This window comes from Cnephaeus nilssonii (genome assembly GCF_951640355.1).
Source record: "Cnephaeus nilssonii genome assembly, chromosome: 6".
NCBI classification, from domain to species: Eukaryota; Metazoa; Chordata; class Mammalia; order Chiroptera; family Vespertilionidae; genus Cnephaeus; species Cnephaeus nilssonii.
The window spans coordinates 2631180-2646609 of record NC_137077.1 but is presented as its reverse complement, the minus strand read 5'-3'; the positions used below and the strand labels follow the sequence as shown (position 1 = coordinate 2646609).

General features: G+C 60.4%; 1 protein-coding gene across 1 annotated transcript in view; it reads right to left on the bottom strand.

Annotated features, from left to right (window-relative positions):
* The window catches only part of EFCAB6 (EF-hand calcium binding domain 6), a gene marked incomplete at its 3' end in the record, with an annotated part of 156223 nt that overhangs the window by 40326 nt on the left and 100467 nt on the right, over positions 1–15430 (bottom strand). Inside the window, exons 22-25 of the mRNA XM_079775486.1 lie at positions 12070–12166; positions 6751–6869; positions 4486–4707; positions 1141–1296 (exon numbers count right to left, since the gene is read on the bottom strand). Of these exons, the coding sequence (XP_079631612.1) occupies positions 1141–1296; positions 4486–4707; positions 6751–6869; positions 12070–12166 (594 nt within the window). The remainder of the gene's footprint in view (positions 1–1140; positions 1297–4485; positions 4708–6750; positions 6870–12069; positions 12167–15430) is intronic.

Sequence of the window (15430 nt, the reverse complement as noted above, 5' to 3'; positions counted from 1 at the left end):
AAAATAAAGACTACCTCAGGCAAACATAAACCTCAGGAATTCGTCACCAGCTGCCCTGCCCTTTGAGAAATGCTAACGAAGATTCTTCAGAGAGAAGGAAAGTCACGTAAGTTAGAAACTCAGATCCACATAAAGAAAGGAAGAGCATCAGAGAAGGAATAAATGAAGGTAAAACAACGTCTTTTACTTTTCTAACTCTCAGTTGACCTGACAATGATTTTTCAAAGTAGTAACAATGCATTGGGTGATCACAGCTTGTGGGTAAGCGTGAAGGTGAAGGACAGCGGGTCATGAGGGACAGGAGGAAGGAGCTGGAAATCTCTGTCATAAGTCACTGCCCACCCATGAGCTGGCATCATGTTAGTTTAAACTGACTTGGGGTACTTGTTCGTGTACCAGTATACTGCAAACTATAGAGCAGCCACGAAAAGACAGAGATTTCATGAGTGGGGTGAGTTAGGGGTTTAATTACTGATAATAACCATACGGAAACTAAAGAAACAGAAAAAATAAGATTAACTCCAGGGAAAACAAGATGCTCCATTAAAAAGGAAAAGTGATCAGCTAGTCACAATAATATAAACCCTGAATACTGGTCTCCCCCAAACCAAGAGGCAGCAGATGGGAAAAGTAACACCTGTGGAGACATGTTTGCGTGTGTTCCCGTGGGGGTGGGGTGGAGGCTGTGGGAGAGGTGGCTGGTGGCAGGTGACGGTGAAAAAGAGTTAAATGCGCACCTTCCCGCTTGGAAGTCAATAGGCACAGCCTAACAGCACAAATCCAAGAAGCAGCTATACAACCCGTCCCTCCGAAACGCCAAGTTAAGCACCAAAAGATGTCACGTAAGCGCTGGGAGTTGGCCCCGGGGAGGGGACAGGAGGACAGTGGCCCGTAGAGCTCCCTGACGCCCGCCGAAGCGCAGGCAGAACTCGGGAAAACAAGAACGGAAGGTAAAAAGGTGCATCTGCTGCTGAGACACACCAGGAAATGCTACGCATTTAAGCAGCTTCTTCCTTTTGCTTCGGGGCGACTCAAGCCCATTAGGATGTAGCCTGGCCAGAGGGAGGTGTGGGGGTCATTTCAATGTCCAGTCTGTTTGGACAGAGGAGGAGAAAGGAAAGCCACCGGGTGAGAGCAAACCTGCCCAGGAGCGCGGCCAGCTCCGCCTCCTTGAGGGGACAGCCGCTGTCCCGCAGCGCCCTCTGCAGCTGGCACAGGGACACCGAGCCACCGCCGCACGTGTCCAGCTTGGTCAGCGCCTTCCTGATGTCTTCACAGTGGTCCTTCAGCTTCTCCCTGGACGAGAACACAGGTCAGGCGCCCACCGGGAAGCAAGCACCGCCTCAGGCGAGGGCTTCACCCCCCCACTGTGACGATCGGTCTGGCTCAGGGGACAGAGCGTCAGCCTGTGGACTGAAGGGTCCCAGGTTCGGTTCCCAGTTGGGGAACGTTGCGGGGTTGATCCTCAGTAGGGGGCGTGCAGGAGGCAGCCGATCAATGATTCTCTCTCATCATTGATGTTTCTAGCTCTCCCTCCTTTTCTCTCTGAAATCAATAAAAATCTATTTTTTAAAAAAAGAACTGACTCGGAAGCTGTTTTGCAGCCTCGGTGCGACATTTACAGAGAGAGGTGTAAGTCTGCATGCCTATCACGCTATCATCACCAGCCAACTGCGCAGGAGGAACCCCGTCTTGTCTTGTTCCCAGGATCAGTGCTGTGAGAGGGGGGCCAGGAATGAAAGCGGTGGTTTTATACTGATGTGATGTTCCCCCCATGAAAGCTCCCTGGGCACCTACTGCCAGGACTGCTGTGGGCACCGGGGCACAGCCAGTGACTCCGAGTGGCCCCTACAAGTTACATTCCAAGTTACATGGTCGGGTAGGGCAGATGGCACTGAAGGCATCCGTGCCCGCCCTGCACAGGGGTTAGTGGGTCAGGAGAGAGCCGGGGGCAGGACTGGGAGTGGCCACCGTGGGAGAGGGTGTGGGCAGGCGTCACTGGGAAGGTGGCCCAGGAGCAAGACTGAGCTGAAGGAGCTGGCGGGCAGCTACCTGGGCACAGTAGCGCCGGGGGCCAGGGCCAGCCGGTGCCAAGGCCCTAGGGCAGCTGCGCTGGCGGGGTAGCAGGGAGGGGAGGGCCAGGCAGTCGGCAGAGGGAAGGCCCAGGGACCCTCGATTTGAATCAGGCACTTTGTTGTTAGAAACTGCCACCATCTGTGCACAGCAACTGGCCAGCCCGGGCCTCGCTGTGAGCCCTCCCTCTTGTTCCTCCCAACAGCCCTGCGAGGGAGGGGTCCCGGTCACCCCACTGGACAGGCGGGAACAGGGCCCTCGGGGTGGGGGCACGCTCCCGCTAGAGGCTGGTTTTCCTGCAGAACGTGCTCAAGTTCTAAACGTGCTACGATTCCGCTTCTCAGGAAAGTTCTTCTCTGACCACAAAGAATGGAGGGACTAAGAGAGTGTGGGTAGCTGTGGATGGCACTCCTCGGCCACCAGGTCTCTCCCACGCCCTTCCCGCCGCACTGAGCAGCGCGCTTGTCCACCGCCTAAGTGAGCTCAGAGCACAGAGCTCGCCGCACGGCCGCACTCGGGGTGACTGCTGCTGCTCTGGGTTCCTGTCCGGTTCCTGGTCTGAACAGTGACACGGAAGCCCAGGGGCCACTGTCATGGCCAGTGGGACGGCCACTGCGCCCCCCACAGCCTCTGAGGAGGTGGCTGAGCCGGCCCCAGGCTCTGCATTCTAGGACTGGCCCAAGGAGGTGGCCGGGCCCTGAGGGCGGCACTGATTCCAAGTCTTCAGCTCAGACTCAGGCAAAGAAAAAGCAAGACATGGGCAACACAGCGGGTTTAAAAGAGGATTTTTCTAAACGCAAACAATGCGTTCAGGCACTGCAAACAAACCCGTTCCCTCAGGTGTAAGAGGCAAATACACCACGTTGGTCACTTGAATGGAGCACGGCTCCCGTCTGTCAATCTCCTCAGAGTCAGTAGAAACGAGGGGCAAGTCCTGGAAACACTGAACCTTAAGGACGACCGGGAGGACCTGCTGCCCCGGCGTTTAGACGCGGCGTCTGAAGGGGGCCCCTGACAGTGCTGCCAGCCCACGGCGTTGAGAAAACAGGTTGGGATGTGGTTTAGTGAAATCAGGCTTGTCTAGCGGGAGGCTGACCCCGCAGAGGAGGCGGGAGGGCGGGCGGGCTGGGCCTGGCGGTCAGGAATCCCTCCCGCTCCACCGGCTCCCAGTGGGAGGACAGGAAGAGCGGCCGCGGGGAGTGAGGCTGGGCGCTCCCTGCCACCTCGCTGCTCACCCGCGGCAGGGGGAGGGGTGGTAATGAGGCCGGCCCTGTCTGGTAAAGATAAACCCACCTTTTCATTAGTGCCAGGGCATGTTTGATTTACATGAATCTTATGCATATTTTCCCCTTACTTTTCAAACTCCATCCTTTAAAACTCAGTCACTTCCCCATCAGGGGCGGCACGCTGCCTTCCCCTTCACCCCCCGTGGCCCTGGCACCTCATTTCTGCGCTGCTGGGCCTCTTATTGCCTTTGGGGGTTCTTCAGCAACAAGTCATGCACTCACTCACTCGCGGGCTCTCTGAGGGGCGGGGACAGAGCTGAAGTGACAGCAGGTGGCACAGTCCCGGGCAGCAGGGAGCAGGGGGCAGGGGGCAGGGGGCAAGGGGGCAGGGGACAGAGCCCAGGCCCGGGCAGTGCTGATGGGGGACCAGGACGGAGACGGGCCAGGAAAATCTGCCCCAGCTCTGTGGTCACTCAAACATGGCAAAGCCCGCTCCCATGTCACACACTTTTAAGGTACGACATTGGTAACTGGTTTTCCACTTTGAAGATAATCCTCCCAGTCCCACGGTCTGCACGCCCCTCCTGGGCCTCGCGGCCAGGCCCTGCGCGTGGCATCGCTGCAGTCACGCAGACGTGCTGTCCAAGTGCCTTTCCCATCAGCCCTCGGTCACACACGCTGCCCAGGCTGCGTGGCGGCAGCTGTTCCGTAGCCTTTGGGGCCAGACTTCACACCCCGCGCGCTCACTGGGACCATCCCTGCCCACTGCCATCCCTGCCCACTGCTAACCCGAGGGCCTCGCCTGCATTACTTCTTTGGTATAAAGTCCTTAAAACAGAAGTACTGAGTCCGAGACTCACTCACTCATTCGTTCAACAGATATTCGCCGGCGCCTACTGGTGTCAGGCACTGGCCGAGCAGGCGTGTCTTCACGCCCCTGCACCCTAGCTGCCCGGGAAGGGCCGGGCCACGGACAGGAAATGCCTGAAGGGACAGGTCTCCAGCGGCGGGCAGGCACGGCGGGCACTCTGCGGGGCCTGTGACAGCGCCGGGGCCGAGCACCCCGGCAGCGAGCGCACAGAGCAGCTTCGGCACTTCGCCAGCCCGCAGGCCGCAGCTCAGAGCCACGTCTGCTCCGGGAGTGGGTGGTCAGAGGCGGCTCCGGCCCGGGACACGCCCAACTCACCTGGCTGGCTCGGCCGCGGCCGCGTCCGTGCCCGGGGGCGGTGCTGGGCGCTGCTCCGGGCGCTGCTCCCGGGGGGGCTCCTGCGGCAGCGGCTTGGTGAAGTGGCCCATGAAGTTGGAGCGGTCCTCCGCGTAGGGCCGGTGCACGTCCGCCGAGTACGTGATGCCCAGCTGGTGCAGGAACTCCGGGAACGTGATGTGCCCCCTCCCCTTGGTGTCATAGCTGCAGAGACGAGCAAGTGTGGTCAGTGCCCCGCCGCGACGGTGCCGCCAGGGCGCCCGGCCCTCCCACGCAGCGCTCCGCCGGCCAGCGGCACCGGCTTGCCCGGGGGCCAGTGACCAGGCCCTCGGGCCCCAGGCCCCCTGCTCGGAGCCTGCATTTACCAGGTCCCCAGGCCACTCGCAGGCACGTGGGAGTTTGAAACCACTGCTCGTCCCACAGAAGGCTCACCCCACACAAGGTGGTCCCGGCCACCCCAACAGACAGCAACCGCATCTGCTCGCCGGCCACGCTGACTGATGGAAACCCGCTGTGCCCGCAGGAAGGCAACAGCCCTTCCATCCACTCGGCAGCTTGTTACCGAGCCGCCTGGGAAGGGGTGCGCGGGGCAGAAGAAAAGCCTCAGAAAGCACGGCCAAGCTTCAGGCCGGCAAGTGAACGCCGCGGGAGTCGAACCCCGCCCTGCCTTTGAAGCGATGCCGGGTACAACGGCCAGGGAGAGAGGCCGGCAGGAGGGAGATCAGAATTACCTCCGTACCTTTTGTCACTTCCTATGACTGAAGTTCTCCTGAGTTATAATTCATTTAAAAAGGCACAATGGGGGCTTTTATCTCCTGACATTATTCGAATAGAATTACTTCAAATAAAGTGTGTGAAGGCAAATTGACAATTTTCTTTAAAGGAAAAAAAAAGCCTTATTTATTTTAACAGCAAGATCTTGGTCCTCATCTAATCAATAAAGATGGCACTTGCGGGTGCGATTTACTAGAGCCGTGATCGGCAAACTGCGGCTCGCAAGCCACATGCGGCTCTTTGGCCCCTTGAGTGTGGCTCTTCCACAAAATACCACGGCCTGGGCGAGTCTATGTTGAAGAAGTGGCGTTAGAAGAAGTTTGAGTTTAAAAAATTTGGCTCTCAAAAGAAATTTCAATTGTACTGTTGATATTTGGCTCTGCTGACTAATGCGTTTGCCGACCACTGTGCTAGAGGAGTTCCGAGTCACAAGGACCAAGCCTGTGTTTAAACAGGTCGCGGCGTCACTCTCCGCGGGCTGTGGCGGGCGCTTCCCTGTGCAGAGCGAGCCTCCCTCTGCTCCTCGTGGGACGAGAGGCTGACAAGCGCAGAACCCCAGTTCGGGGACAGCCAGCCCTCTGCCTGTCTTCACTGGATGACAATGAAGAAAACGCATCCACTGACCCAGCTGACCTTTGTCTGTGAGGGAGCCCAGGCATGTGCCCGCTGTGCCCCGAGCCCTGGGCCATCAGAGGGACCACGATCTAACCTACCGAGAAGGAAAACGGACGGGGGCTCACTGGCCCTGTGTCGGAACTGATGTAAACAAAGGAAAGATTTTGTAAGAATCTCAAGTTGCTTTTCTAAATTAGACACAAAACAGCCCACCAATTCTAAACTTGGCCAACACTTCCGCCCTCCACTTTGAAAAAACGAAGGGCTACGAAGTGGCCTGAGCTCTTCGTGAGCGTGCCCCGCAGAGGACGTGTGAGGCGCACGCGGCCCTGGGGGGGCCAGTGGCGCTCACATGTACGGAGGGGGACGGGGTTCAGACAGGGACCTGGGCCTGGAGGTGGAAATGAATGTCAGACATCTGCCCGGGATGCTGCCACGGGGCCGGGTTCAAGCGCAGCCACAGCCACAGCCAGAACGCATTCTGCAAAATGTAACCGGCTGACGAGGCCCTGGGGGACACTCCACGGGATCAGAGCTTATTTTCTTCCGGCAAATCACGTGTCTGTGAAGCTGCTGTCCAACTCTGGCCTCCATCGCTAGCGACGGGGAGGCTGTGTGGCTGCTGAGCCGCAGGAGAGCTGAGCCTCGGGGAGTGACTCCCGGCTCCTGGGCCACGAACCCCGTCTGCCTGGTGGCTGCGCTGCCCCTGGTTCTCCGTGCCTGAGGCCAGCCTGCTAACCAGGCTGCTTGCTGCGGGGCCCAGGGCCCAGGACAGACAGCCCCCCCCCCCCCCGCCCCCAGCAGTGACGGAAGGAAGGCTGGTGCTGATGTGCGGCCGGCCGGGAAGGAGCCACTCACCGCATCCACAGCTTCTCCAGTTCTCGCGGCGTGAGGGGAACATCGAAGCCGTACAGCGCGTTCTTTATGTCCCGGCGACGAAGAATGCCGGCGCCCTCATGATCGGTTTCTGTAAAATTCTACAACATCAGGAGGTGGCGTTGAGCGGCATAGCACGCGTGTCTGTGGCAGTGCAGAGGGCTTCCCGTTGTCAACCTCTGGACAGCCTAACCCACTGTCCTCCACGTCCACCTGAAACCACCTTTCACCCGAGCCCCAGCGCCTCCTCTCTCCCCTCGGGTCCCAGCAGCCTCATCTCTCCCCTGAGTCCCAGCACCTCCTCTCTCCCCTCGGAAGGCGAGGAGCACCCAGGACAGGGCTCTGGGCCGGCGGGCTGGCCTCAGGGAGTGCGTGGTCTCAGGTGTGACCCGGACTCTTCTCCTGACAGACAAACTGGGCTCTAAACAATGAGAATAAAGTCCCCCCCCCACACACACACACACTCACGGCCCGAGCCTGGGGAGGCGGCGGTGGCCGGGCTTCCTGCGGTACATCTCAGAGCAGCGGCTGCGGAGGGGAATGAGGACGCGGGACTCCCCCCATCACAGCAAGCTGCTATGGTGCCATTTTAATGTCCCTGAGGGGTTACTGGGGGCTTACTGGGGATTTGAGGGGACCACCAGAAGAGGAGGTACCCCGGGCACTCAGCACTGCCTTACACTGCTTCCGCCCACCAGCCATGGGCCCTCCCCCCACTCCTCTCCCCCCCCCCCCCCCCCCCCCGCATCGGCGAGCACTGCTCAGTGGAGGACAGAGCGCCCCGGGATCGGGAACAAGGCAAGGGCACATCTTGTGCCGGGTCAGGGCGGGTTAGCAAGAAAGAGGGGTGAAAGGGATGACGCTGGGACCGGAGAAAACACCCCCATCATTGTTCACAGAGGAGCTGATTGTATGCGCAGGAATACGGAAGTCCACAAATAAAGTCTCAGGATAAAAGAATTCAGCAAGAACCATTCCATGTCAACAGGCAAAACCGTCCATGGTTTTAGGGATCAGACACAGACAGTGAATTTTAGAAAATAACCTTTACAAATAGCATCAAAAATAGGAAGTCCTAGGAGCCAACCTTACGAATGCCTGCAGAACTTCTACACAGGAAAGTCTACAGCTTGATGGGGAGTCGAGGAAATACAAAATAGGTGGAAACAGCTCCTCCCACTCACCGTGGACTGCAGAGTCCCAATAGTGAAGGTGCCATTTCTCGGCAAACACCCCAGCAGGTACTGCTTTCTTGGTGGAACCTGACAAACGGACTCAGAAACCCTTGGAGGGCGAGGGCAGGGGCTGGCCTCCCCGCTGACCAGGATGTGTTGCTGCGTGACGGTGTCTCTGAGGAGGCGGTGTTGGTGCTGGGACCAACGGACCAACAGGACAGACCGCTGCCAGGGCCTCGAGGCAGGGCGGGGTGGACTTTACAGAGAACGGAGCGAGGAGGGCTGATCGCCGTGTGGAAGCAGGGAGCCGGACCCCTGCCTCACTCACGACACGCAGGGACAGGGGTGCCGACTGCAGGCCCCGAGCGTGGAAGTGAAGTGCTAAGCGCCTGGGAGAGAAGGCGGACCATCGTCCTGGCTTCTTCAACAAGACCTACCGGGTAACATCAGAACACCTCACTACATCAAAAGGAACTACCATTTCAAAAGACGTCCCTCAGAAGTGTGCAGACAGAGCACAGACTGGGAGCAGGCACGCGCACCGCGTGGCGCCACGAAAGGCTCGCCGCCCATCCACAGCGAGGGCTCCGGCTGGCCGGTGGGAAGGAGGCGGGCAGCCCGGTGTGAGAACCGCAAAAAGGCGCACGCTTCACAGGAAGGAGCCCGCCTGACGGGTAAGGCGAAAGCCGCGCGGTCTCATTAGTCACCACAAATGCTCATTAGAGTGCAGGAGACACTGCCCCATGCGCTGGAGGGACAGACACAGCAGTGGAGGGTGCCGAGGCCACCCTCCGGTTTAGGCTGAGCCGCGTCACTGAAGGCCGTGGCCACAAAGCCAGAGCACGCGCTGCCCGGCCCACACAGGGAGAGGAGCCCTGGCAACCTTCCATTCCTCCATCCGGGCGCTGGTTACACGGGGACACGATTTGCAGGACATGGTGACGACTTAAACGCATTTAAGAATACATATACATAACTACTATGTACATTGTAAGACATAGATGTGCACGTACTATCTAATAAAAGAGTAATATGCAAATTGACCCTCACTCCAACACACAAGATGGCTGCCCCCATGTGGACACAAGATAGCGGCCACAAGATGGCCAGCAGGGCAGGGCAGTTGGGAGGGACCAGGCCTGCAAGGGAGGGCAGTTGGGGGTGATCAAGCCTGCAGGGGAGAGCAGTTAGGGGCAATCAGGCTAGCAGGGGAGCAGTTAGGCATCAATCAGGCTCACAGGGGAGTGGTTAGGGGGTGATCAGGTTGGCAGGCAGAAGCAGTTAGGGGCAATCAGGAAGGCAGGCAGGCGAGCAGTTGGGAGCCAGCAGTCCCAGATTGGAGAGGGTGCAGGCTGGGCTGAGGGACACACACCTCCATGCACGAATTTCGTGTACCGGGCCTCTAGTATTATATATGCGTCATTATATACATATGTTATCGTATCCACTGTAGAGTCACATCTTAAAAAACAACTAAGCTTCAAGAAATTAGGTCTGGATGATTTCAAAGCCCCTTTAAAAACAACGTGAGTGTACTCATTACCACTAAACGGGTGGCTTAAAAATGGCTAAGATGTCATTTTATGTTGTGACTTTACTGCAATTTAACAACAACAACCAAAGCTTACTGCATGTGAGGCCTGCTGGGACCTGTCCCCTGCCTGCCTCGCCCTGGAAACTGCCCGGTCGAGCCCTTGGACACGTCCCTGCGGAACTGTCCGCAGCCCTCCACGCGGGCAGTCCCCCGGGCCTGGCCTTGGTTCAGTCCCGACAGCCTCCGCATCCCACCCCGCCCAGCACCTGCGGTCCTTTCGGTGGCCTCTCCCTCCTGGAGCCCCCCGTAGGAAAGCCCCCACCGCAGTGTGCACAACCCCAACGCCCCTGCTGCGCCCCACCCCCACCCCCGTCTGTGCAGGCACAACCGTCCTGTCTCTGTGGCTTTCACACCCTGCAACAGTGCATAGTGAGCGCATAATGATGTTTGCTGAAGAAACTGATGAACTTATTTCCTGCAAACACTTAACTAGAAATGAGCCTATTAGCTGCCCCTGGGCCGGCTCCTGCGTCTCCCGAGGACTCAGCTGTGCTGCCCGGGCGGAAGAGGCTGGGCAGCCAGGTGACTGAAGATGCCTCAAGGCCGAGCCCTGCATCCTTCCGGGGGTCAGCGGGCCCTGTTAGGTGAGCCCCCACAGCAGTGCAGCAGCGGGGAGGCCGACTCCAGGCCTTCAATCACTTTCACGACCTACACACACCACAGGCCAGAAGCCCAGAGCGGGGGCCACGCGTGACCCGCCCCTGCTGTCCCTGGGCGGCACGGCACACGTGACTCGTCCCGTCTGCAGGTTGAGAGCCCGGCACCAACTCCCCCAGAGCTTTACTCCACGTAAGCCAACGAGTGGCGGTGCCTGTGCAGTGACGGCACGGGCAGGGTCCTTCAGCCCTGCGGGCCCAGAGAGGGGACACGTGTGGGCTGTGCTCCATTCCGGCTCCTTTCCCTCCCTCCACAGACGCCCTTCCTCTGTCACCCCGCGTCCTCTCCCTCCCCACACCCCGCCCGCGGTGCCAGAGAGGGGGGTTACCTGGCAGCACAGTGTGGGCCCCACCTGCCCCCACATGGCTGGGGATCTGCAGAACCGGGGCCTCGAGGGCTGTGGGCCTGAGTGTGGACACACCGCTGAGGAGGGGGGTCCACCGAGAGGGAGGCGGTCAAGCCGGCCAGGAGGGGGCCCACCAGAGGCGTGTGTGGGGCCGGAGGAAGTGGTTCAAGAAGAGGGACTGCAGGCGGGACACGGACCTCTGCCCGCAGCCCCGGCCACTCTCCCTCAGCCTGTCCTCTTCCCCACGGCGCCCGTCTGCTCTGTGACCTGCCTTTCTCATCAGCGCTCCCCTTCCTGGCCTGCTAGCTGCGTGAGGCGCAGTGGGCTCTCCTAAGAGGGGACGGAGTCAGGGGACAGGGACAGGGGACAGGGGGTGGGGACAGGGGGTAGGGACAGGGATAGGGGATGGGGAGTGGGGGCAGGGGGTGAGGACAGGGATAGGGGACAGAGGATGGGGACAGGAGGTGGGGACAGGGATAGAAGACAGGGGATGGGGACAGGGATAGGGGATGGGGAATGGGGGCAGGGGGTGGGGACAGGGATAGGGGATGAGGATAGGGGGTGAGGATAGGGGACGGGGGAAGGGGGTGGGGATAGGGATAGGGGATGAGGACAGGGGGTGGGGACAGGGATAGGGGATGAGGACAGGGGGTGGGGACAGGGATAGGGGATGAGGACAGGGGGTAGGGACAGGAATAGGGGATGAAGATAGGAGGCAAGGGACAGAGGATGGGGACAGGGGATAGGGACAGGATCAGGGGATGGGGACAGAGGATAGGGGATGGGGACAGGGGATAGGGACAGGGATAGGGAATGCGACAGGGGACAGGGGAGAGGGGACTAGATAGAGGGGACTAGGGGGTGGGGACTAGAGAGAGGGGGCTGGGAAGGGGGGAGAGGGGACGGGGAGAGGGGACAGGGAGCCCAGGAACTCAGAAGGACTTCACAGAGCCACCCTCCCCTGGGCACAGGCCACGACACAGCAAACACAGGAAGAAATGACCAAATGAAACCAAGTGGGGACATGCTTCCAAAGAACGCGGAGAGACTGCCCGCAGCTTAAGGGTCCTTTCCAAGTGAGGCCATGGGTGGCACTCGGTCTGCGGCCTGCAGGGGTCGCTGTGGTGGTTACATTGTTTCCCCTTCGACACAGGAGGGCGCTCACCTTCAAGGGGCTTTCCACCATCTGGGCAGCACAGGAGGGGCTGCTGTACAAAACGCAGGTTCCTCCCCGCGGGAAAGAGTATGACAGCCTCCCACGTGTCTCTGAAGTTTTAATTCACGCAAACCCGAGGCAAACCAGGAATTCCCGGCCGTGACTCCCACCGCTACTGATTTTCCCACGCCGCGACTGACCGTGAGTGTGAGCGTCTGTTTTGAAAGTATTTCAGACTACAAGGCCCCATGGTATGGGGGTGCAATGCCGTCCCCCCACCGTCTCGGGGGCCGGACCTGATGGCTGGGTCACCCAGTGATCTCGGAGCCTGAAAGAGATTTCCTTTCCTCCAGGGAAAAGATCGTGCTCTTACCTTAGACAAGTCTGTCCACCTGTTTTTTGCTTTGGTGACAAGGTACTGGTGAGCCTGCTCGCAAGCTAGTTCTGAATCTGTGACCTTCTGCTTTTGTCTTAAAAGAAAAATAAATCAGTAAGTAGCTGTGCTTACAGGTAATGGGCGCGTTCATCTCCCGAGGGGTCCCCTGCCCCCCGTTTCAGAGATCTGGTCCACACCTTGTCTAACTTAATTCTTAAAAGACGGTCTTATCTGTACGTCCTAGCTGTACGTCAGGGAGGTCTTATTAAATGTGGTAAGTCCTCGTTTATTTTCAGATAAATGCGATTAAACTTTCTCTGCAGCTCACAAAGCAGGCTCCTCTCTCCTCCCAGGGAAAACGCAGTGTAACCTTGGTGTCTGCGGGAGAAAACAGCTAACAGCTTTACCTCTGGGGTCACGCGCTGCCGTGACAGTTCGGACTGAGGCAACGACGGGGGGCGACGGGGCAGCGCCTCAGACTCCTGCCTCAGCTCAGGCGCAGAGCGCGGCTGCAGGCGGCAAGGTCACCGCGGCTGTGGATTTGCACCCAGGGTGACGGAGCCGAGGAGAGAGCCTGTGGCCCCACGGGCGTGGCTCCCTGGCGGAGCGTGGACCTGTGATCCAGGAGGTCGCGGTTTGATTCCTGGGCAGGGCACGTGCCGGGCTGATGTTTCTGTCTCTCCCTCCCTCTCTGAATTATCAAAAGGATAAAAAATAAATAACTAACAAAGAGCCGGTGCTCCCGCCTCGGCGACACCACAGCGAGGCGCAGCGAAGGCTGAGGCTGAAGGAAGGCGGGGTGCCTGGATTCTTACTCCCCCAAACCAGTAGGGGAGTGAGCAACCTGTCACGCCCTCAGACTTCTCCTGGGAGGTCCTGGCCCAGCGGCCCGTCACTCCCTTGGGGACCTGCGCTCCCCGACGCCCAGGTCTGCACCGGCAGCGTTCTCCCTGCACCCCCATCACGGGCAGTTCCCGGACCTGCGGCCACGGGCGCGCATGCCGGGCCGCACACTTCCTTACAGGCTCCTGCCTGCGGGGAGCGGGAGGGACCGACTGAGGCCCATGGGGACCGTCCGTGCATTGCTCTGAGGGCCCAGGACAACCAGGCTGGACGGCGAACCACCCCGTGCTCCCAGGTGAGAACACGCAGTGATGCCGGGGCCCGCTGCGGGTCGGAGGTCTGCGTGACCCTCCGCAGCGCCGCTGTGACCCTGACCCTCTGCCTGGGACGCAGGCCGGGAGCACAGGTCCGGGGATGACGACACTGAGCCCCACGGCCGGCGGGGGGAGGCTGGCACCACAGCGCTGGGCGCTGTCCCGCTGCAGAGGCTGCGGTTCAGAGGCCGGAGCTGCGGGAAGGCGCAGGCGGGGCCGGCATCGGCATTCCCACCAGCCCGGCCTGCTCAGCACCTTCTCCTTTGATCCCAAACCACCTCTTTGGGGTCCCCTTCCGCGTCCCTCCTCCTGGGGGGGATCCTTTGCACCCTCACTCGCAGGCGCGGGGCCGCCTGTGGGTGGCGCTGTGCTCAGGAGCCTTGTCCAAAGCAGTTCGTTCCCGTGACGTGAAGGGCAGCAGCGCGAGGACTGCAGCGCGGCCCTGGGCCCGGGGAGCGGAGCCTGCGCTCCCGCCTGCCCGACGGCGCTGCTGGCACGTCCCCCTGCCCGCACACACTCAGAGCGGGCGGCAGCCAGGTCACCGCGACGAGCACCCACAAACTCAGCAGTAACACTGCTCCTCACCCGGGGGGGGGGGGGAGTGAAAAGTCCTCGTTCCGGTGCCTTCTGGGACATTCGTGCCCACACTCCTGTGCCGATGGGGCGCAGCCCCCAGCGCTCTCCGAGCTCCCGGTGACCACCAGGCCGGAAGCCCACTCTGCGCTCCTGTCGCTGTGCCACACGGGAAGGTCTTGGCGAAGCAGCGTTTCCTCCATGAATTCCGGAAATGACCCCACGGTCCGGCAGGCGAACATCCTTGCGTTTGCTCTGTTGGCAGGTGCCGAGGCCCAGCTGGGACGAGGGGGGCTCTCCCTGCGTCCTTGTCACTGCTGAGCCGGCCCAGGGAGAGCCTGCGGGGCAGGGGGAACCGCGGAGGCGCCCTCTTTAGGGAGACCCTGCGCCAGTCTTCAATCCCGTGTCTTCCGTCCTGCCCAGTGCGGGCCTCTGCTGACCTTCCTGCTGCGTGTGACACTTTACCTTCTCCCCGCTGGCCTTCGCGACGCTGCCTCTCCGCGTGGCCCCGGCGGGAACAGCGCCCGGCCTGGCCTTGTGGGCGTGATTTCCCCTCTCCTGGCCCAAGCCCCTGACCTTCTCTCTCCTTCTACCCGGATTCCTTTACTCTCCTGAGAGGCCATCCCCTCGCACGGTCCCACGGCCTCCTCGACGCTGGTACCCACACGCCCGGACCCGAGGCCTGTCCGCTCACCTGCCTTTCCGTTGCATCTCTCCCCAACTGCCCACCGGCCTCACCCACGGAATTCCAAGGCCAGCAGGGGCCCCTCTCACCTGCCGGCCGGGGGCGCTGGCGGTGGGCGGGACTCTGCTGCCTTTTCGTGTCCCGGATGATGCCCATCCCCCGCCTTCACCTGAGGCTCTTCCTTAACCCCACCTGCACCCAGCGGACTCCCCTGGACCCCCCAAGTGCTCTCGGGGAGACCCTGGGCGGCGGGGTCAGCGCATCCACACCTCCCTCCCTCCCTCCCCATCTCAGCGCCTGTGCAAACAGCGCCCCCACATCCATCCCAAGGCCTCTGCTGGCCATGGCCTTGTTTTCTTAGTGACCAAGCTCCAACCAGGGGCCCTCGGACTTCTCATTCCTCCCTCCCTTTCTCCATTTTACATACTTGTCTCCTCTCTCTAGCCTCTCCTGAAGTTACACACTGCCTCTCCTATAGCTGGGTCTTTGGATCCGGACATCAGAGCCCGACTTCCCATCAGCCAGTCCCTCAGTCACAGACACAAGCAAGCCTCAGGCCTCAGCCAGCGTGACGAGCAGCGTGGACAGAGCCCCCGTCGCCAAGGAGCTCCACGGACGGCAGGAAACTGACAGCAACACAGGAGAAGGCGTGGATCCGCTCACTCCAGCTACTGAATGTGGCAGGGAATGATGGACGGAGGGACGCCAGCCAAGAAGGCCAGGGCGTGGCTCTCGGGGGAGGGGGGATAGGGAATGGGGGGGGGCGGTCTCGGGAGCAGCATCCCAGGAGAGCAAGCTCTGGTCGCGGGAGGAGGAGACACCTGCCTTCCTCACCCACTGAGGACAAGGAGCAGCTCTGGACAGAGCACAGACCTAACTCTCCGAGGACACGAGAAGCAAACCTGGGAGGCCGGTGCGGGGGTGAGTGCGGGTGCTTTTCCTC